This window comes from Acanthochromis polyacanthus, chromosome 18 (genome assembly GCF_021347895.1).
Source record: "Acanthochromis polyacanthus isolate Apoly-LR-REF ecotype Palm Island chromosome 18, KAUST_Apoly_ChrSc, whole genome shotgun sequence".
NCBI lineage: Eukaryota > Metazoa > Chordata > Actinopteri > Pomacentridae > Acanthochromis > Acanthochromis polyacanthus.
Genome location: NC_067130.1, coordinates 24903158 through 24927009, shown reverse-complemented (window position 1 = coordinate 24927009; position 23852 = coordinate 24903158). Strand labels below are relative to the sequence as shown.

At 40.7% G+C, this 23852-nt stretch overlaps 1 protein-coding gene across 1 annotated transcript in view; it reads left to right on the top strand.

Moving 5' to 3' along the window:
- LOC110963696 (fibropellin-1-like) overlaps positions 1 to 22696 on the top strand; it is a 32937-nt gene extending 10241 nt beyond the window's left edge. Inside the window, exons 2-7 of the mRNA XM_051938896.1 lie at positions 5256 to 5948; positions 7260 to 7455; positions 11104 to 11243; positions 13457 to 13627; positions 13707 to 13820; positions 21923 to 22696. Of these exons, the coding sequence (XP_051794856.1) occupies positions 5256 to 5948; positions 7260 to 7455; positions 11104 to 11243; positions 13457 to 13627; positions 13707 to 13820; positions 21923 to 22578 (1970 nt within the window). The 3' untranslated portion in view covers positions 22579 to 22696. The remainder of the gene's footprint in view (positions 1 to 5255; positions 5949 to 7259; positions 7456 to 11103; positions 11244 to 13456; positions 13628 to 13706; positions 13821 to 21922) is intronic.
- Positions 22697 to 23852: the final 1156 nt, after the last annotated feature.

Here is a 23852-nt window from a genome sequence, read left to right as displayed (position 1 = left end):
GTTGAGGGGAGCTGCTTCAGTCCTCCGGGGCCGCGGCGCTACGCCTCGCGATCACGCAGGCTGGGGAGCCTGGGAGAAAGAGAGGATCTGCCAGTGGGGGAAGTAATAACAGGACCCACGCGTATCTCTCCCGTGTGTGGCGACTCACCGAGTCTGGGCGGCAATATCCAAGCCGCCCAGTATGCCGCAAACACGCGTTGAGCACCGCCGTGCGTTCCAGACCTGGCCGCCCACTTTGTGGCTCCCGTGCGTCTCTCTCTCGCTCTTCGGTCGTCCTGTCTCTGTGCCGGTGCTGTGCGCCCTTGTTTCAGCCTAGTAGTCCGCCCTGGTGCTCGTCATACACCGCCGCTTCTGCCCGGTTATCTATCGTGCTGCCCCTGGCACGCTGCCGTTCCCCGCTGCTTCTGCCGCCGCCGCACTTCCTGTCTGTCTGTCTGTATGTGGCTCGCCATGGCGGCTTGCACCGCCGCACGCCCTGCGGCTCGCCGCGCTGCCTGTTCCTCTGCTCTGTCTGCTTCCTGCCGGCTCTCCTCGGTCTTCGTCTGATTGTGTCTTTTGTTTGCTGTCATTGCCCCAGGTTCAGCCCTGTTAATCAAGCTGATTGGCACCAGGTGTGCTCAACCAATGTCCACAGTCTGTTCTGATACACACCAGCAGGTAGTGGGTGTGGCCTAAACTCATTAGAAACAAGGAAAAAAAAAGGAATATGCAAAGAAAAACAGCACAACAAAACATGCAATTTAAGAAACTAACACAAGAATCAAGCAAATAATTTCACAACAAAATATAAGAAAACCACACACCAAATAATCATGCAAATAAAGGTAATCACAATAAATAAAAAGGCCATATTCCCACACCAGGAGCATGCAACCTCGAGCCTTATGGAGGGTAACTAGACCCACCCTGGCAGAGAATTAAATTCATTGCCGTGAGTTGTCTAGCGCGGCTAGGCTACCTCTTCCCATCTTGATGGGAAAAAATTCATTGCATTTGTTTTTGGTGAGAATCATTAGTCTTTAAGCTGTTAGTGTCTTTTTTCATCATAGGAAGATTTTATTATCCTTTATCCTTTAACTGCCTAATAAAGAAATTTGAAATTGAATAGGAAAGTGTGTGAAAAAGTAGTGGTTAGCACTTTTGCCTTGCAGCAAGAAGATCCTTGGTTCGAATCCCGGGGTGGGCCTGGGATCTTTCTGCATGGAGTTTGCATGTTCTCCCTGAGAACAGGAGGAAAGTTATTTATACAAGCTCGGTAGGTGGAATCTATACATGTTACCAAAGTTTGAACAATAAAACATTTGAGGCAAATGGATTATATTTATGTCCATATATTAAACTAACAATACCATAACAACTTCTAACTACATCATACTATTAAGACAATCCTCTGGAGGGTTACACAGGCAGGAGCCTATGGCAGTGTACGCCCAGGTCAAGTCACCAGTCCATCTCAGAGATAAATGACTTTCAAACAACCCAATTAAAACATAGGACAACTGCTGCTATTTAAGTCTAATTTCAAGCTAGGTCTTAAGTTTTGGACTTGATTTTGTCTTCATTTGGAATTTACTCTGGTCTTTGGCATGGTGGTGAACAGATACATGGCTTTTTAACAGTGAAGAAAGCACACTGTCACCATGTGTATAACCTTCTGATTTTATCTTTCACTTTTTCCTAAAAAAAAGACAAACAACTTTTGTGTTAGCGTGAGAATATTGCATGTTTCTTCACTGGCTTATTTTATTAAATATTCTTTTGCTCTTTCTGCCCCAATCTCCCCCTCCCTTTTGTAAGTCCCTTCACTACTAATATCTTCCACTTCAGTGACAATTTGGAAACAGGACACTGATCAAAGTGTTGGGGGCTGTGGGGCTGGATTGGGGTATTTTGAATGGGAAGCTGAGTTTGGCCTAATAAAAGGAATGTGGACTCATTCCACAGAAACCTCACAGCACTGGCTGGTCAGAGCAGACAGCGCATGTATTGTAAAACCTCACTAAAGTACCCCACCCACACTGATGTCCACTTTGTGAGATGACATACAAAATGGCCCCACAAGCTCACAGAGTGGCTATTCATGGAGGTTAATGCACACTACAGTCATTATTTGAACAGACTACAAGCTAATTGCAACAAGAAACACAACTGTAGCTGATAAAAGACACAGCTTAGTGGGCTAGCCCAGTATTCATTAACAGCAAAACTTTGTGAAACAATACTCAAAATCCCAACAGTCATCCTTAGAGGGCATGGACAGATAATGAGACAGTTGGCCACTGAGCACAAACTTCACTCTATGACCCTGTTTCTAGAAAGGTTTCTACAACTCAGTTGTTTGAGAGTTGAGAACATTTTTCAAGTTCTCAACTCTCACAACACTTTCAGACTTTCAGATGTGGTTTAGGCAACAAAAACACTTTGGGTAAGGTTGGGGAAAGATAATGATTTTGATTAACCATAATTACTATATAACTATATTAATAAGAAATTAAATAAGCACCAAAAAAAAATATAAGTATCCCTTCATCTCTGAACTTCACATTCCATCTGTGGATCTCAAAAGCTTGTAATTGCATCTCAACGAGTCCAGCTGTTTTCCCACCCCCACAAGTTGATTCACCGCTGCAGAGTCATTCTGACATAAATTTACCACACTATGAAATAATTCAAAAAGATATTCAAAGCAACAAGAAGACATTTTTTAAAAATATAGCTCATTGTATTTCATTATTTACCAGTTTGATTTCGGAAAAGACTCTTATTATAATTTGATATTTGCTAAATTTCATTACTATTAATTAATTTACATTTTAACTGTGTATTAATATTGCTACGTAGTTGAAACAGCCTCATATGTGGAAATATAATTATATGTAGCAAAAATGTGTAGCCTAATGCTGCCGCTCCACACAATTGTAGAATTATTTTATTATATTTATTTATGATTAAAATCGCACTCATTTACTGGGGACACCACTTAGATATTTAATTTTGGCTACATAAGAGAAATGTATCAAGAATATTTCAGGTTCAATAATAAATAATGAATCAAATCTTCTCACACTGAAGCCGTAAACTCTGATTTCATTGACGTCCAGCTCCCCAAACAAAGAAAAGCACAGCAGAACTGATAATAATTATACCCCAAATTTATTAACTAATTATACAAACAAATAATAAACAACAATGACATAACAACAACAGACAGTGAATTAATTGATGATTATGTAGAAATGCAGATAAATAAACTAATGAACTATGATTGTCACTGGAAGCAGCTGGTAGAAAGATGATGAATTTAGAATCACTCTGGAATTGATAAGCCAATTGTAATTTATCACTTCAACCATTCATCCTGTGAACAAGAACATCTGAAGGCTCGCAGGAACAAGCGCCAGCTGACTATCGATGTCAGTCAAACTGTGTGTGGTGGGATATGATTTCAGATCTAGATCAATCATGGCAATGCCATTGCATGTGATCTTGAGTGCCGTCTTTATGATTTGTGACCTAGTCTTCTCATTTCCATGTCCAAGATTAGCATGATGCTGTTGCAGAATGTTGTTGATGCCATCTGTGAGACAGAGCACATCTGCCCTTCTCTCCTGTGTTGTGAAATACAAAGTGTCATGGTATTTCTCTGGGAGTTTTTTCTTTAGCCAATATTTTTGAATAAAAGAGGCTCTTATCTGGTGACTGATAAAACTCTTGCAGCTTTTCATGGACTTGGTCAAGCGTCATCACCCCATGCACTAATTCTGAGTCCAACCATTCGCAGAATTCAATAAAAACTTTCTCTCACTCCTCATCAATTTTCCTCTCTCTTCTCTGCCTTTTTCCTTCCTCTTCAGTCTTGGAGTAATGGTTACCTCTCTCAAAAAGAATTTTGCAGCAGAAATGGCCCAGAGTTTCTTCTGCTACCAAGCTGTTGATCGCTTCCAGGCGTCTTGTGACTTCAGTGCCCCTGTCATCTCCGTGACTCTGTGCTGCCTTCAGCAAGCTTGCCTTTGATTTATCTGAAGTCATATTATCTGGCACTCTATATTTCTTTCTACCATGTGCTGGATTACTTTTTTAGAGCTGAGAGGGTTGGCTGCAAAGAATGCATACATCCTTACACAGGAGGTGAACTGACTTAGATGCACTGAACTCAGAGCTAGTACATCTTCTCTTCAGTTTTGATGACTCTTTCTCTACCTTTGATGCTTGAGCTGACTTCTTGGTGATCTCAACAAAGTTGTTGTACAGATCATTTTTACACTTCATGTGGTACCTCAGTTTTCCTTCCATTTGAGCCTCCTTCATATGTTCCACAACTGTAGCATTTTTTGACAGCTGTTGCATGTTTCAAAAAAAGTAGAGTAGCCCTTTGGAGTTGAATGTATGAGCCTCTGAGCTGGCGTATCCAGGCCTATACAGATGAAGCAATTGAGCACAGGTGAAGTAACGTTTTCTTCCATATTGCTAGACTCCAATGTCCTGCAATGTAGAATATGAGATGTTTTTAGAAATTATTCCTACTCAAAAGAGAGTATGATGTGAAATAAAAATGCTAACAATCAACTCAGAATCATGAAAAACCCTGATTTGACCCCTCATAAGTTACTTAAGGCCCGATTTCAAAAAAATCTATTTTTTGACAATCATTTATTGGTACCCAAAGTTGAGCAGGTTTTTTCAGGGTTTCCCACAGGAGTTGAATTTCAACATTTTAAACCATGTTATTACACACCTTTACAAACATATTGGTGAAGAAATTGTTAGGTAACAATTTAGTTGGCAGATTTGTGAAATATCTCATAAAATGCAGTTATTATTAGAGGAAATATCACACTGAATAACTGCAGCAGGTTTACAAGCAGGCAGCCTGTTTGGTCTCACTTGGGCATTTGAGTTCAACAGTTGGGGGTTTTTTTTGGATCGCTTTAGCTCTAGTGTACTAATTGTATGTCCAATAATTAAACCTGCAATTAAAAAGATTTGGATATTCTTTCTTGATTTATAGTGAGAGAAGAGGCACAGATGCCATTTTAACACTTATGGAGAAATCTAAGTTTTTTTGAGCCTATAGGAAGTCAGTATATCCAGTATTCCAGTAGAAATCACTGACATCATTTTTTGTTACAGAAATATCTGGTGACCTGTCAAAAGTCTCCATGAGGTGTTCCAACCTCCAGACTATGAAGCATTGTTGCAGAGTAGAGATACTCTTGAAAATGCAAAAATTGATATAATGTTTCCTTTGTTTTTAGGGACCCTCTGTACAGCCACAGCAGACAAATGTTTGTCTACACCCTGCCAAAATGGCGCTACCTGTGTGGACACCATGGATGATTATGCCTGTATCTGTGCTAGAGAAGGGTTGCGATACATGGGCAAAAACTGTGATGAACTCTATGATGCCTGTTCCTTTGCTCCATGTGAAGACTGCACCAGCATTCCTGGTACCACAGAATACCACTGCATCTGCCCAGATGGCCTGACAGGTGACAACTGCACAGAGGAGATGGATGAGTGTCAGAGCAACCCTTGCTTTGAGCCCCGTATTCTGTGTGTGGACCAGCTGAATGGGTACTTTTGCAGGTGTCCTGCTGGGTACGGTGGACAGGACTGCAGGACACATGTGACAGACTGCATTGATCAACCCTGCAGGAACAATGGGACTTGTGTACTTCTATCAGAAGGCTTTGAATGCCACTGTGCACCAGGATTTGAAGGGAGGACCTGTGAGGAAGATATAAATGAGTGTTCATCAGAGCCCTGTCAGAATGGTGCTATTTGCATAGATGGAGTGGGAGAGTTTCAGTGCTTCTGTGTGCCTGGTTTTCAGGGCTACAACTGTGAAATCGACATAAATGAGTGTGCTTCACGACCCTGTGAGAACAATGCTACCTGCATCAATGAGAAGGACCACTATGAGTGTGAGTGCCTGGTGGGGTTTTCAGGTACAGCCAAAACTCATGCGCTCACACACAGTTGTGCTTCCATTATTTCAAAAGACGCTACCTTGACTTGCATATGTCAAGGTATATACTATATATATATATATATATATATATATATATATATATATATATAAAACCCTCAAGCAACCAAGCTATTTTAGCGACTACAATGACCGACTGGGGTCATTTATGACCCCACTATATTTTACACAGGAGTCTGTCTACTTTAGTGCCTCTTTTTGTGCTTTCTTACCTATTCCACTCCACTGCATTTTAAGATGGATATTCTAAAATAACATTCTGTAATTATTCATGGATTTTAATAATTTTTGACTCAGAGCTAAAGTAAAACCATATGAACAATATGATGCATTGTAAGAACGCAATAACATTTATTTAGACACGCTTTGTCTGCCACTTCTTTTAAAACTTTATTCATTTTGTTTCCTCAATAGTAAATCAAAAGTACATAAAAACAAAATCTACACAAACATCTTGTCTGTATGTGTGCAATGTAACATGCAGAGAAATATTTAGATTAGGGGCGGCTGTGGCTCAGGTGGCAGAGCCGTTCGTCCAATGCAAGACACTTTACCCACCTTACCTCCAGTGCTGCCACTTACACTGGTGTATGAATGTGTATGCTGTGTAATGTTGGTGGTGGTCAGAGGGGTTGTAGGAGTGGATTGGCAGCCAGTCAGTCTGCCCTAGGGCAGCTGTGGCTAAAAATGTAGGTCTTCCAGCTATAGTGCACTGCAAAACACTGAAATATAGCGATTAGAGGTAAAAATAAATAAATAAAACTAAGGCCTACAATAGTGAAAAACCTATACATCTTTCTGGGGTCATAAGTGATCCCAGACAAGTTTCCATTATCCTTGACACACCAGTTGGCCGATCTCTACAAAAAACTATGAGCAGCTGCAGGACAAGTAGATTGACAAATTCATGGTAGGAAACATTTTTCGGATAAAAGATATAAAAACGGCAAATATAATTATATGGCTGGGGTCATAAATGACTCCACTCGGTCGCTTGAGGGATAAATATATATATATATATATATATAAACAAAAACAGACTTTCTTTCTACACTCTGAAGTCAAAAATAAATACATGAATAAAACAGTGGAGGAAAGTAAATTAGAACAAATGGGAAGTTTGCTATGTTGATATGCTGATTTACAGAAGTGTTATCGATTATTTTACTGTAAACAACTTACCTGATATAAAATGTCATTGTCATCATTGTTTTCATATTTCTCTCCAAGTGCTTTTTAATGACATGTTGACTTACACTTCCTCTTCTAGGAGTAAACTGTGAATCTGAAATTGATGAGTGCGATTCCAGCCCCTGCCGCAATGGAGCCATTTGCCACGACTTAGTCGGCATGTACTCCTGTGAGTGTTTGCCCGGGTTCGACGGCATCAACTGTGAGGTTGATGTTGATGAATGTGCCAGTGAGCCATGTCAGAATGGAGCAATCTGTCATGACACGGTGAACAGGTAGGTCAGCATGTCTGTGGTAGCCAAGAGTTTCGACTATGAAGAGATACAGAGCTCTTTGAACTGCAGGTCACAGAGACACCTGGATCATGTGCTACTTTATCACATATTCCCTTATCATTGCTGTACTAGACCCTAGTTCATATCTCTTACTCAGTGGCGACTGGTGGTAAAATTTGTTGGGTGGGCTAACAAATGCATAATACCGATTAAATAGTTAACATCACCTATGATACATACAGTTACATCAATTACAGGTACACTATACTTTAGTTCTCTCTCTCTCTCTCTCTCTCTCTCTCTCTCTCTCTCACTCACACACACACACACACACACACACATACAGATACACATGCCACATCGGTTGTCTCATCAGCTTGCACAGCCACAAATGCTGTCTGTGATATCTCATCAGTCACTTTTTGTTCATAAACAGCTAACATACAATCAAGCAATTCGTTTTGGCTAGTCTTGGACGTGTACTCTGCAACTTGTGTGTTTGACAGGTGATCTGCTAACTGGCTGTCTAAAAAAGAAAATTGGTCAACCAGGTCCAGAAATACGGCGCGTTGCGTTGAAGAGGGGGATTCATCAGACCCCTGTAAAGCTTGCTCTTGTGCTCCACAAAATTTAATACAGTCCACAATCCTTGATAGTGCATGTCTATTTTTTTTTCACCAGCTCGTTGTGCCTCTGTACAGTGGCCCTCATCCAGCTGACAGGCGATGTTAACTTTTCCTAACATGGGCAGCTTGATGCTGTTTCCGATGTGACTTGTGCTGCATTCATGTTTTCTAATTTTGTCTGACAAATGTTTCAAATCCACAATTCCTTGTTGAGTCCATGCAGTATCTCCTCCAAAAAGTAAGCATGGGAAACAGAAAAGGGAATTCTTAGCTACACTTGCCGTTAGCCAGTCCTTTCTGTCAAACCAAGAAATGCAAAACTTACGATTTTGTCATTTGTCCCGTTGAATTATTTGAACATCGTTTGGCCGATCTGATCCCAGTCTCTTAACTTCCAGTTTTTCCTCCAAAGACATTGAGGAAAATGGACAAGAAAGGAAATAATCCACCTTGTTCATGCTAACACCCGTCATAGCTTAACTTTTTCTCCCTCATTCCCAACGCTGGCACAAATAGCAGCACCGCTGTGTTAACTCGCTGTTATTGGTCAAAAATCAGTGGCCTGTGGGCTGACTGAAGTTAGCCCAAATGATCAGTAAATCATGGGGGCGTGACATGACACCTGTCAATCACTTACAAGAACGAAATGAATAAAAGCGGACGGTAATCTGCTGGGGCTGTAAAAAATAAGCCCATTTCGAGATATTCTATGTTTTTCTTTTGACTAATTGGTGCTGTTGCTACCTTTGGTTTCACCTGAACCTAAAACAATCTGTTGTAAGTTATTTAAAAAATAATTTTCTCATCTTTTTTGTGTTTGCTTGGGAGGGCTTAGCCCTGTTAGCCCATTTATACCAGCCGTCCCTGCTCTTACTCATTATGATTACTTTCTAGTCACAGAACTAAATCATTTATCTGGAAAATAAATACCCACATCTTCTTCTAAGTTATGTACTATTTCCAGAATGCTTAAGGATTGAATGTCATTAATAATTAAAGGAAAGATAAAGTTTCTCCCTCTAAACTTCCAAACCAACAGAAAGACGTAAATCTGACTGAAACAAAGCCAAAACAAGGTAACCTAAAAATAACTAACTACAAAACAACAAGTAACATTGCTGGCAGGATTACTTCAGCCTCCTTTCTATAGTTTAGCCCAACCAGACCAGATCCATCTGAAGTATTAGACGAATTCAAATCAGAACTATGTTGTATGTCTAGGTTAAAGCTAGTGAGGCTTACAGCTGCTGCAGCTGTCATCCAGTTTCTGCAATGTGCTTGCAGCTGTGACAGTAAGATGTCAGGCCTTCCTTTGCATTTGCAGTGGTTGTAGCTGGTAGGAACCTTAAATTTAATCAAGTTTGAATGAAATCAAATTAAGCTTGAGCCAGGTTGAATTGCTGTGGCCACACTCAAAAATATGTTCAACAATCATGAAAGATTAATACATAATATCCCAAATCAAACATTTGGACAATGTGTAGAATCCTCCAAACATAGCATCTATAATGTTTGGTTAGGATTGGATTGAAAATTGTGAAAAGTCAGTTGAAAGTTTAACAAAAAAACTGAATACTAGAGAAAATTGAAGGATATCAACAAGCTATTTGGAAGCTAGTTTGCCTTTGTGATGACTGGCAGTTTTAATGTGGAAATGTGTTGTTAGCCTTTATTGTATGAAAGTTCAACAATTAGTGTTCTGCAACTGCATGAAAATCAGCTGACTCATCGAGAGTGTTGGGTTGTACGCTTGCCTTAAATGTGTCATAAATTGGATGAAGCATCCCAGAATTAAATCAGTGATTGTATTTGTGTAGAGAAATTACACTACTACTAGAAGTACTACAATAATAATAATAATAATCATGGGAGACACTGTGCATACAACAAATGCTGCCCAGATTGTTTATCAGCCAAAGCTTCATGAGAGAGTGAAAAGCAGTGTTTAAAGGTACACAAAACACACACATCATCACAGACACACCATCCCAAATGTGAAGCATGGCAGTAGCAGCAACAAAGTGGGGATGTTTGTCGGCTGCAAACTCAAGGAGGTTTCTAAAGTTAGAGGCTAAAATGCATGCAGAGAAGTTTGTTATACTCCTGTATGACAACCTAATGCAGTCTGCAAGACAACCGTGACTTGGCAGAAGATATTAATTTCCAGCAAAACAATGATCACACAGCAAGCTTACAACCAAAACTACACAAAAAAGATTTAAAGACAACAAAGTGGCTCTTTTGTTTGGTTTTCAAAAAATCAAAATCCAATTGTGTTAGGATCTAGGCGGAGAGAACCCAAGCAGCAGGCGACAGACAGGCGGGTGATTTGATAAAGAATTTATTTAACAGAACTCAAACAGAAAAGCACTCCATAAGGGAGGCGTGGGGAATAAACAGAACAAGGACTGAACGGGAACTAAACTAAACTAAGGGCGACGGCGCGGGGCCGTGGTGGGGGATAACTAAACTCAAAAACAGGGAGTGGTGACTCACTTAATGTCCGGGGGTCGGGAAACAGGGCAGAGGCAGAGTTGAGGGAGCAGGTGGCGGGAATGTGGTGAGGACCGAGGAGCAGGCGAGAAGAGGAAGACGGAGCAGGCGAGATAACCCATAGGGTGACAGAGTCCAGACGGCGATGTGTGCGTGACGGAGTACTGCATATAATGGCCCAGCAACGGAGCAGTGGAGAGAGCCAGGCTTTATACTGCCGCTGATTACTGATGTGAGCCGGCTATGCTCCTGCACAGCCACTCTAATCAGCTGGAGAACGGAGCAGGAGTGGGAGGGGCCGTGACAAATTGTCCATGATTCAATGTTCAATTAAATGAAACGACATTTTATTTATAAAATGTCTATTACCATTCAAATTGCCTGAAGATGCTTTACAGAAACAAAATGCTTGAAAATCAATTTTGAAACGTTATAAAAGGGAATTTCCATCTTAACATTATATAGGGACTGTATTTTCCTGTCATCCAGCTAATTCTGTTTTAGCTTGTTTTGCTTCTGTCTTTTGCAGTTATCAATGTGACTGCAGTGATACAGGATTTGAGGGCGACTATTGTGAAGTGGACATTTCCGAATGTGCCTCTGATCCCTGCGAGCACGGTGCCACATGTTTAGAAGGTGTCAAAGAATATAACTGTCTCTGCTGGCCAGGTACTGAACAGCATACTGCATACCAAATATTTCAGTTTCAACACAAATGCAATGATTCTGAGTTCCTCTGGGCCACTGTCCATGACTCAACAAGCCCACAGTATGTCTATTTGTATAGGTTTTACACACACACACACACACACACACACACACACACACACACACACACACACACACACACACACACACACACATTTTCTTTTTTTAGGACTGTAAATTTTGATTTATAAAAAATATTTAAAAAAACAAAACCTAAAAGTTTGTAATTAAGTTATTAAAAGACAGACAGACAACCCAACACCAGTCGTCACAAAAGTCTGCCTCCATGGCACAATAATGATTTAAACAACAAATATGTTTATGTTTCATTTCTATATATCTGCATTTTTCATCTGTCTTCTACAATCACAGATTACTGCAAACTCAAAGTGCAATTGTCGCTAAAATATTCAACATTTGAAGACTTTATGTAAACTCAAGTACTTTCAGTGTCTTGAAAAGTGGCCTATAATGGGATGGCTACACCGGTACCAGGACTGTCATTGCTAACGTTAGCTCTGGTGCTCGCAGCAACATGTTTTGCACTGAGATGATACCGTAGGCTTGAAGTGCTGTGATAATAAGAGAACTCTTTGATGCACAATTTGCACACAACCATACTTTTATCCAAGCTGCCATCAGGAAGATTTTTAAAAGAAAACTTTCCACCAAACAAGCTCATTATGGTCGCTGTCTTCCTTCCCTGTTCACCAAACTTTCTTGTGTGCTGACAGCACTCCTGTGCATCTTCTTCACAGCTGGAAAACACACACACAACATTTAACCAGACAACAAAACACAAAACATATACAAATATATTCTACATCAGACATCATAAATAAATAGTTCATCCATCCATTCTCTATACACCGCTTTATCCTCACTGGGGTCGCGGGGGGTGCTGGAGCCTATCCCAGCTGACTTGGGCAAAGGCAGGGGACACCCTGGACAGGTCGCCAGTCTGTTGCAGGGTTACATATACAGACGAACAATCACATTCACATTCACACCTACGGGCAATTTAGAATAATCAATTAACCTCAGCATATTTTTGGACTGTGGGAGGAAGCTGGAGTACCCGGAGAAAACCCATGCATGCACAGGGAGAACATGCAAACTCCATGCAGAAAGATCCCAGGCCCACCCCGGGATTTGAACCGGGGATCTTCTTGCTGCAAGGCGAAAGTGCTAACCACTATGTCACTGTGCAGCCCTGAATAAATAGTGACAGTGCAATTCAGTCATTCATTCAGTCATTCATTTTAACATCCAGTTCTTAGTTTACTCCTAACCCTTTCTGATTTAACAGTTTGATAGACTGAGAAACAAAGTCTGTTCATTCCTGAGCCTGTCTTTCTCCAACTCTTCTGGTGCAAATGAAATCTGAGAGGAGACTGATTTAATTTTATCAGCTTGGACCCACATTCTTAAAATTTAAGGTGCAATGGAAGTTTCCTGGGAAAAAATTGTTATTTGTTCTCAACAGCCGAACACATTCTTACAAAAGCAAATTATCAGGTGATTTGCAACAAAGACATTAGTTTGCCAGAAAATGTTGTCACAAGTTTGCCAATGTTTTCCACCAGTGTGACACTTTCTTGGATAATTGAGAAGCTTGCCACTACTGGCAAACATGCTCACCAGTAGTTGGCCACCATAATTTACCCATAATGGAAAATTTTCTAGTAACCCTCTGGTAACAAGTTCGCCATTACTAGCTGGAGACATAATTTTCCAGTTTTATGGCAAACAGTTGCAGTTGCAACATTGCCACAAATTTGCAGCAAAGTCATATTTCATTTGTGGCAAATTTATGGTTTCTGGCTGACTATGTGTAAGACTTATTATCACACACACATACGAACAGCTGTAGGACATAAGGATGTATGACTTGTCCCGAGAGTGAAGGTCAAAACAATTCATTCTACATTAAAGCACAATAATCCAGCAGAGGTATTCAAGACTATACAAGCAAAACTCAAAAGCCAAAAATACATACACAAAGAACTAGGGATTACAAAGAAAGGTTGGGATGCCGGCATGGGGGCACAAGAACTGTCAAAGATCATAAGGAAAAGGAGAAGTGTACACATTACGGCAGGGGAGACAATGACACAAGCATGTGTTCAGTGTAAGTACAGCCAATGCGACGACGTTTTGCTTTGTTTCTCTAGGTTACGAAGGACCAAACTGTGAGGTTGACATAGATGAATGTGACATGCAACCCTGTGAGAATGGTGGGGAGTGTTTTGAGCGTTCAGATTCATCTCACTGGGAGCTGGACTGGGAACTCAGTTTTGCAGATGCAGCTGGATATATTTGCCAGTGTCAGCAAGGATTTGCAGGTCAGTAAAGTGAAAGAAGCCAATCCACAAAGGATGGGACATTTTAAATTGTCTGTCATTAATTTGCTTTGCATTACAGGAGAGAATTGCTCTGTCAACATTGATGAATGTGAGTCTGAACCCTGTCAGAATGGAGGCACTTGTGAAGATGAGATAAATGGCTATACCTGTACATGTCCTGTTGGATTTTTAGGTGAGTCTTCTAACATGTAATACCCAGATAGAATAATCTACTGAATGTTAACTTCATTCTTGCACTTCCTTCTTTTTATCTAATGACAACTGAATGTTCTATCTCATGTGTCACGTCTCTGTGAGCACCCTGGTCATTTTTAAATAACAGCTGAAAAGGACACAGTTTGAATGCTAAAGTCAATTTCACAAACGTCCAGTGCAGGATCATTCAGGATCCAGTCACACTGTATACTTTTTCTGACCTCAGACATTTGAGCTGGCAAACACTTAATGTAGGAGTGACTAGTGTTGTCACGATACCAGAATTCTGACTTTGATATGATACTTGCCTAAATATATCAATGCTCAATACTGCGTGATAGCAAAAACCTAAAACGTCAGGGAAAGTAATGTATTTATACACTGAGAGCATGTAATGTATTTTTTATCAATTAAAAAGGAGCCTTAGTGTACATTTTATTCATACACTTTGACTTTTTACAAATGTAGCCGCAAGGGGACACAAGCCAGTGTCTTATTGTGCCGGTCCCAAGCCCCGATAAATACAGAGGGTTGTGGCAGGAAGGGCATCTGACGTAAAACTTTGGCCAAATCAAACATGCGAATCAAATGTATGACTTCCATACCGGATCGGTCAAGGCCCGGGTTAACAACGACCGCCATGGGTGCTGTCGACCTATAGGGTGCCGGTGGAAAATGGATGACTGTTGGTCGAAGAAGGAGGGGAGGAAGGTGTATTCGTAGGAAGAGAGAGAAGAGGAACACCAAGAGTCTGGGACTGAGAGTAGGGACTTTGAATGTTGGAACTATGACAGGAAAAGGTAGAGAGCTGGTTGACATGATACAGAGGAGGAAGGTGGACATACTGTGTGTCCAGGAGACCAGGTGGAAAGGTAGTAAAGCTAGAAGTCTAGGAGCAGGGTTCAAGTTGTTCTATCGTGGTGTAGATAGGAAGAGAAATGGAGTAGGAGTTATCTTGAAGGAGGAGTTTGTTAGGACTGTCCTGGAGGTAAAAAGAGTGTCAGATCGAGTGATGAGCCTGAAGCTAGAAATTGAAGGTGTGATGTTCAATGTTGTTAGTGGGTATGCTCCACAGGTAGAACGTGAGCTGGAGGAGAAGGAGAAATTCTGGTTGGACCTTGATGAAGTGATGCAGAGCATCCCTAGAAGTGAGAGAGTTGTCATTGGTGCAGACTTCAATGGACATGTTGGTGCAGGAAACAGAGATGATGAGGAGGTCATGGGCAGGTTTGGTATCCAGGAGAGGAACGCAGAAGGACAGATGGTGGTTGACTTTGCAAAAAGGATGGAAATGGCTGTAGTGAATACTTTCTTCCAGAAGAGGCAGGAACATAGGGTGACCTATAAGAGTGGAGATAGGAGCGCACAGGTAGACTACATCTTGTGTAGACGGTGTAATCTGAAGGAGATCAGTGACTGCAAAGTAGTGGTAGGTGAGAGTGTAGCCAGACAGCATAGGATGGTGGTGTGTAGGATGACCCTGGTGGTGAAGAAGATGAAGAGGGCAAAGGCAGAGCAGAGGACTAAATGGTGGATGCTGAAAAAGGAAGAGTGTTGTATGACTTTCAGGAAAGAGTTGAGACAGGCTTTGGATGGTCAGGAGGTGCTTCCAGATGACTGGACAACTACAGCAAATGTGATCAGGGAGACAGGTCGGAGAGTACTTGGTGTGTCATCTGGAAGGAAAGGAGCTAAGGAGACTTGGTGGTGGAATGAGGAGGTGCAGGAGTGGATCCACAGAAACAGGTTAGCTAAGAAGAAGTGGGACACTGAGAGGACTGAAGAGAGTAGACAGGAATACATTGAGATGCGGCGTAAGGTGAAAGTAGAGGTGGCAAAGGCCAAACAAGGGGCTTACGATGACTTGTATGCTAGGTTGGACAGTAAGGAGGGAGAGACTGACCTGTATAGGTTGGCAAGGCAGAGAGACAGAGATGGGAAGGACGTGTAGCAGGTTAGGGTGATAAAGGATAAGGATGGAAGTGTGTTGACAGGTGCCAACAGTGTGATGGGAAGATGGAAAGGGTACTTTGAAGAGTTGATGAATGAGGAAAATGAGAGAGAACGAAGAGTAGAAGAGGTGAGTGTTGTGGACCAGGAAGTAGCAAAGATTAGTAAGGATGAAGTGAGGAGGGCATTGAAGAGGATGAAGAGTGGAAAGGCACTTGGTCCTGATGATATACCTGTGGAGGTATGGACGTGTCTCGGAGAGGTAGCAGTAGAGTTTCTGACTGGGTTGTTCAACAGGATCTTAGATAGTGAGAAGATGCCCGAGGAATGGAGGAGAAGTGTGCTGGTGCCCATCTTTAAGAACAAGGGTGATGTGTAGAGTTGTGGCAACTACAGAGGAATAAAGCTGATGAGCCACATGATGAAGCTATGGGAAAGAGTAGTTGAAGCTAGACTAAGGGCAGAGGTGAACATCTGTGAGCAGCAATATGGTTTCATGCCAAGAAAGAGTACAACAGATGCAATATTTGCTTTGAGGATGTTGATAGAGAAGGTCAGAAGGAGCTGCATTGTGTCTTTGTAGATCTGGAGAAAGCTTATGACAGGGTGCCCAGAGAGGAACTGTGGTTTTGTATGAGGAAGTCTGGAGTGGCAGAGAAGTATGTTAGAGTGGTGCAGGACATGTATGTGGACTGTAAGACAGTGGTGAGGTGTGCTGTAGGTGTGACAGAGGAGTTCAAGGTGGAGGTGGGACTACATCAGGGATCAGCTCTGAGCCCCTTCTTGTTTGGTATGGTGATGGACAGGATGACAGATGAGGTTAGACAGGAGTCTCCATGGACTATGATGTTTGCAGATGACATTGTGATCTGTAGTGAGAGCAGGGAACAGGTGGAGGAGAAGCTAGAGGCGTGGAGGTTTGCACTGGAAAGGAGAGGAATGAAGGTTAGCCGCAGTAAGGTGGAGTATCTGTGTGTGAATGAGAGGGACCCAAGTGGAAGAGTGAGGTTACAGGGAGAAGAGATCAAGAAGGTGGAGGATTTTAAGTACTTAGAGTCAACAGGCCAGAGCAATGGCGAGTGTGGAAAAGAGGTGAAGAAGCGTGTACAGGCAGGCTGGAACGGTTGGAGGAAAGTGTCAGGTGTGATGTGTGATCGAAGAGTTTTAGCCAAAAGGAAAGGAAAGGTTTACAAAACTGTGGTGAGACCAGCCATGTTGTTTGGTCTGGAGACAGTGTCCCTGAGAAAAAGACAGGAGGCAGAGCTGGAGGTAGCAGAACTGAAGATGCCGAGGTTCTCTTTGGGAGTGACCAGGATGGATAGGGCCAGGAATGAGTACATCAGAGTGACAGCACATGTTAGAGGCTTTGGAGATGAAGTCAGAGAGGTCAGACTGAGATGGTTTGGACATGTCCAGAGGAGAGAGAGTGAATATATTGGTAGAAGGATGCTGAGTTTCCCACTGCCAGGCAGGAGGCCTAGAGGAAGACCAAAGAGGAGGTTTATGGATGTGGTTAAAGAGGACATGAAGGTAGTTGGTGTGAGAGAAGAGGATGCAGCAGAGGAGGGTTAGATGGAGGCAATTGATTCGCTGTGGCGAGCCCTGAAGGGAAAAGCCCAAAGGAAATGAAGAAGAAGAAGAAGAAGACTTTGACTTTTTACAGGTGTTACGTTCTGTGGTGTGTAAGTAGGATTGTGTTTCCCTTCTCTTTTTTCCGTTCCTCGGTTACACCAGGTGGGAATGGCTTGGTGCACCTGTGGCTTCTTACCATCAGTCGGGATGGTTAAATATATGTTACGTCCCGTGAACTAGGGGATGAGGGGAGTAACAAGTAGTAAGAATGAATATACACAGAGGCAGGGGAAACTGGGTGCAACCTCAACAGAGAGAGATTTATTTGCTACAAAGGAGAAAGAATAGCTCAACACAAAATAGGCTTCACAAATCCAACACTGGGCGCCCAACACGCAGCCCTTCAGTAAGTCGACCATCTGTCTTCAACAGAACACGAGGAAACACCAGCTCCACACTCTGGCAGCTGATCTGGCCCACTGGCACCAATGATAAGGCTTTCCTCCCCATTTAACCATCCCGACTGATGGTAAGGAGTCACAGGTGCACCTAGCCACTCCCACCTGGTGTAACCTAGGAACAGAAAAAAAAGAGAAGGGAAACACAATCCTACTTACACACCACAGAACGTAACAACAGGAATTCAAGTTGATTAAATACATTGTGGTTGATTAAATCCTGGAGAATATCTTGTACTTGACCAGTCTGTTGCTGCACAGTTTTTTGTGCCCTGACCAAATCTCATTATTACAATAATAAAGATTTATTTAAACAACATAGATTGTAAAATATCTTTGAGAAAGCCTTTTCTTATTCATTTTTAATGTTTAATGTAATTTGACTAAATAGAAGACTAGAAATTAGTCACAGAGCACTGACTTTTGCTGACAAGATGAACTGACTTGACTTTTGTATTTCTTCTCCTTCAGTGTATTGTTGATAAACCTGGTTTGAGCTTTACCATGTGTAGTGCCAAACTGACAGTTATTCAATTATATTTATTATTTTCATGCTACTAAAATTGTTGTCTTTAGGCTACTAAATATTTTCTTGTTTACTTTCTCGCATTGTTAGCGTATGCTTTTGATGATAAATCACTACATTTATTACATTAATACTGGACTATTATAAATAATTAGATCAGTGTCATTGTGTTGTTTAAGTTTATGTATAGTATGCAGTAATCTGATGTTACCTGTGCCTCATTAATTTCTTTTATAGTTTATATTTCATATTTCCAAGAAGATGTCACTTATTAAACAGCTTTTAATAAACCAAACACATCTTTTTAGCAGGTCTGTTACCAGAAATAATTATTGTCAAAAAAAAAGTGTCCATACCAGGGCTAACTATTACTAACTATTAACTGACTATTGTAACTAATGCTGATCTGCACACTGAACGCCTAACTTTTAGCAGCTTGCAAGCTATGACAAAATTTGAAATGTGTGAAGGCAGCGTTCACTTTGAGAGATATTTTCCACATTGATCAGTTGGCTTTTATTTATTTAAGAAGGATCCCCATTAGCTGATGCCAGTGTCACCAGCTAGTCTTCCTGGGGTCCTAAAAAACAACCTTACATACAAAGATCAAGCATCTAGATCAGATCTATCAAAATACACATTTGATGTACATCTGTTTACAGTGACAAGTTGATGTTAGACCAGTCATTCAGACAACAGGAACAAACAAAACAAGAAACAACACATAAATAGGACATAATACTTGTCAGACTGGATTACTGCTCAGCCATTAATTCTAAGATGGTATTTGAATGAGGCCTTACTGTTAGATTGTCGTATGTGGAGGGGGCAGCTATTCCAAAGTTTGATGGCATGATAAATAACTGCCTTTTTCAAAGCATTGGGTATTGGACATGGTAATGTGATTTGACCATCATCTGCTAATCTAGTGGAATGATTATGAATCTGACTACATCTAATAATTTGATTATGTAAAAACTCAGGTTTGGTGGAATAAACAGCATTGCCAAAGAATATGACTGAGACAGCCTTTTTTCTACTTTTAACCATGAGAGTTTACGATGCATATCTTCTGTATTTGCTTAATGGAACAATGTAAAACAAGTCTGGCGGCTCTATTCTGGGCAATTTGTAATTTATTTAGCAGGCTTTTGATGCCGAGGACCAAACGGGTGAGCAATAATCCAAGTGACTTAAAAAACTAATGACTTAACTACCTGACCCAAAATGTGTTCAGTAACATAAGGAAGGCATTTTCTCACCATGTGTTCTGACCATGACAATTGACTATCTATTATAACGTCTAATAATTTAACCTTATCAACCTGCTCTATAAATTCGCCAGACAAGTTCAGTCTCAATGTTGGTCTAGATGACAGTTTGTGACTTGATCCCAAAATAATAGATTTGGTCTTTGAGATGTTCAACACCATCTTGTTTCGTTGTATCCAATCAAAGACCAAATCCAACTCAGAAGCCATAACATTGTCTAGCTCTCTGCTAGTATTTGCTGCATAATACAGTGTTGAATCATCGGCATACATTTGTACACTCGCTTTGTGCAAAATAGATGGCAAGTCATTTGTGAAAATGGAGTACAGAAGTGGTCCAAGGCAGCTGCCCTGCGGCACACCACACTCTAAATCTTTAGCGTTCGACCAGCTGCCATTATAATAAACTTTTTGAGTTCTGCAAGAAAGATAACTCCTAATAAATGAGATAGCATTTGGTTTAAATCCATAGCATTCCAGTTTACCTGTCAAGAGACTGTGATCAATGACATCGAATGCTGCACTAAAATCCAGCAGCACTGCTCCTGTCATTTAACCAGTCATCAGTCATTTATGTAAGTGCAGAACATGTTGAGTGGTTGCGCCTGTAAGCATGTTGATATTTTTGTGTACAGACTATTGCAGTCGAAATATTCTTGTATTTGTAAATAGACAATTTTCTCCATCAGATAAAGGCAAGGTAAATAGTTATCATTGCTCATAGCTAATTAGTTCCTTTGACTCTGACTGCAACAAACATTGTCACTTGTTTGATTTAAACATTATGTATTATGCTCATTAACGTATCACTTTGAATTCTTCTTACAAGCTGACATGTCTGTCGGAGAGATGCTTCACTCAGTTGGAGTGCCTTCTTGGTCTGCTGAATTTTAAAACATGCTTTGCAGACGTGCTTTGTGACTTTCTGTGGGCTTTTCCTCCCTATCGTTCACTCAATTGAAAGCATTCCATGTTTCACTTCATGTGTCTGACTTTTCCCCAAGCTGTGGACAGTCAGCATCAGTGCTAAGATTTATAGTCATGTTGTGCATACACTGATTAGCCGTCACACATCGACATTAATGATCAGAAATACTGCTCTTAGCAAACTCTGCTGATCAATTACAGTATCAATACTATGAAAGAGTCTTTAGTATCTTTTAACAGCATGTTATTGCAGTACATTTCTAGTATTGGTGTACAATGCAACACTCGAAGTGATCTTGTGTCTGAATGTCAGAATGCAATGTCTTTAACAGACTAATGAAGTCACAGATGTCATGCATCCCATGTCACAAAAGGCCTTCAGATACTGTATGTGCTAAACATAGCCTTTGTTTCAGTGGATCATTATTTCCTTGTTTACATTGAAGGGACAGTAAAAGACAAAAAGGGATTTTTTTTAACAGAAAGACAGTAACGCTTTAAAGCATCCAGCTATTGAACACATATTTCAACAAATCCAAAACCAATGTTTTTGTCAGTAACAATTTCAGACCAGTCTTTTCCTATAACTAAAGAAAAAGAAACTACAGAAAGCAAATACTGAAATTAGTTATCCTATCTGTATATTTTTAATAGGTAAGATTCATGATGAGCTACTTCACTGCAGTCCTGCAGAATGTGCAAAAGTGCCATCCATTCAAACAGTGACTACTTTGAGGGATATAAATATGAAACATATTTTGGTTTGTTTAATACATAATTCCATACCTTTCATTTTTCGTACTTTAATGTCTTTAGTATGCTATACTGGAAGAAAATGTTAAACATAACAAAACCGTGAATAATAAGGTGTGTGCCAACTTTTGACTGGTACTGTAATTTAGCTTTCCATTTAGTTCTCCCCAAAGAGTGAACTCCCTTTCTGAGCAATACAAATTGATGTTAGTCATAAAAAAGGATTAATGGAGCTTTTTATAAGTTGATTGAACTAAGACAAGAAATTCAGCTATTGTACACATAAAAAACTGAAAATGTAAAGTATACTCAGTGAAGCAGCAAATGCGTATTACCCCACTGAAGAAAACAATTTTCAATAAATGCACATTTCCCTCCAGTTTAATTAATATTTCCTAAAAGCTAAAGTTGCCAAAGTTTTAAATATAGCTATATGTTTTGGAGTCGGGAAGTCAGAAATTTTTAGGAGAATGTTTGTTTTTCAAGAAAGAAAAAAATGTAAGAAAAACATAGAAAAAAATACAGCATCATTGTTATCATTTCTTTCTTTTTCGAGACAGCCCACAAACCCAATAGCAGTCAGCCTCTACTGCATTTAACCATCAGTGTTGTCTCTCTGCAGGTGAGCTGTGTCAGGTGAACATTGATGAGTGTGAGAGTCAGCCTTGCCAGAATGGTGGCTGGTGTGAAGACGGCAGGGCGTCCTACACCTGCCACTGTCCTGAGGCAGAGCCAGGTGAGATTCCATGGGGAGGTTATCACTGTCATGTGAAACTGTATGGCTGCATAGACCATGAATGTCAGAATGGAGCCACCTGTCATCCATGGCTAGAGGATGGTGAACATGGCCATACATGCTTGTGCCCCCATGGCTTCTATGATGACCAGTGCTCCACAAGAACAACATTCTCCTTCTCCACTCCTGGATTCATTCACATCCAGGTTGTTCTAGAGGAAAGGACCCGCAGGGAAGTTGAACATCGTGCTCACAAAGGTTTTGGGGTACAGCTACGCTTCCGGACAACTATACCCAATTTGTTACTCTTCTACAGAGGGGACATGGACAACCATCTCCTCCTAGAGATTTTGAATGGTGGTCTTCACGCAAGAGCCTTTTCTGAGGAGTCTGTATTTGATCTAACATTTTCTGGCTTGGTTAGTGATGGAGACTGGCGGGATGCTCATGTGGTTTTGGATCACGAAGGTCTGGTCTTGATTCTGAAAGGTCCTGGATGTGACAGGGATGGGATGCAGAGTCATAGATGGTGGTGCAGATGAGCCATTTTTCCAGCCTTCTGAAGCCTTCAGTCATATTTATGTAGGTGGAGCACCAGATAAGTTTTTAGAGTACTCTGTAAGTGGTACAGGGTTCATTGGATGTATGGAAGACCTGATGATTGACTCTAAGCCTATTCTACCCCAAACACTGCCTGAGGAACAAGGCCATGAGCTGGGATGTAGTAAAACTGAATGGTGTAAGCCTGATCCCTGCTACGGGCATGGGCGCTGTGTGGACTTGTGGACCAGCTACCAGTGTGACTGCTACCGTCCATTCTACAGTGACAGCTGTTCTGATGGTAAGAACTTCTACATCAAGCCAGCTCTTTTGGTAAATGTTATTTGTCAAGCTTGTAAAATCTTGCTGAATTAGTCCTCATAAGTGCAGTGTTTGGATATAATTTAGATTACAGTTCACAAAATAAAATGAAGACAGTTTATATACTATATAAGAATTACAGTAATAACAGGTAAATAGATGCATTAACAGAATAAAAGGGGATCCAAGCACAATGCTAGCATTTGGATGCTTGTTTCTTATTTAACAAACAAGATGCAAAACTCTTAAAAATAATTCCTCATGACCATTATTATATCCTTACAATCTATAAGGTATGTATAAAAATCTACTGTAGAAAAATTTGCTGTAGCCTAGGACCTTTAGTTAATACATCTTTCCCAAGAAAATATTTGTTGAAAAAAAAAGTCACTGGCTTCTGTAAGTGAAGGGGATTGAGTAATTTTTTTTTCTTTTTTTTTCTTTTAACAATTTAAGATTAGCAAAATGCGTAGATGTTCTGGCTCAATTTTGGGGAATTCTTTTAGAAGTTTATAATGAAATTTTTAAAACTTCATAATGAAACAATTTTGAAATTGAGGGCAGTCATTGCAAATAGAAAAATAATTGCAAAACGTGACAGATGTGAAGCAAACAACACATTAAGCTAAGATGCACATGACAGATTTTTAAAAAAAGAATTTCGCTCAACATGACATATAAACCAAAATGCATAATGGCTTTATTACAGTGTCACCTGTGGCTATAGGACTTCATGTTTGGGTCCTGGATAATAAGGAAATTTGAGCCAATGTCACGAATAACACTTTACATGGAATAATAAACAGTATAATGATAATATAGCCGGAAGTAGTAATGATCCAGGGGTCCAAGCAAGGCACAAGCCCATGAGCTAGTAACATTTGTTGTCCTAATGAGTACTTGAAAACTTACCACTTGCATGGAATTCAGCACTGTAGAACATATTGGAGTTTTG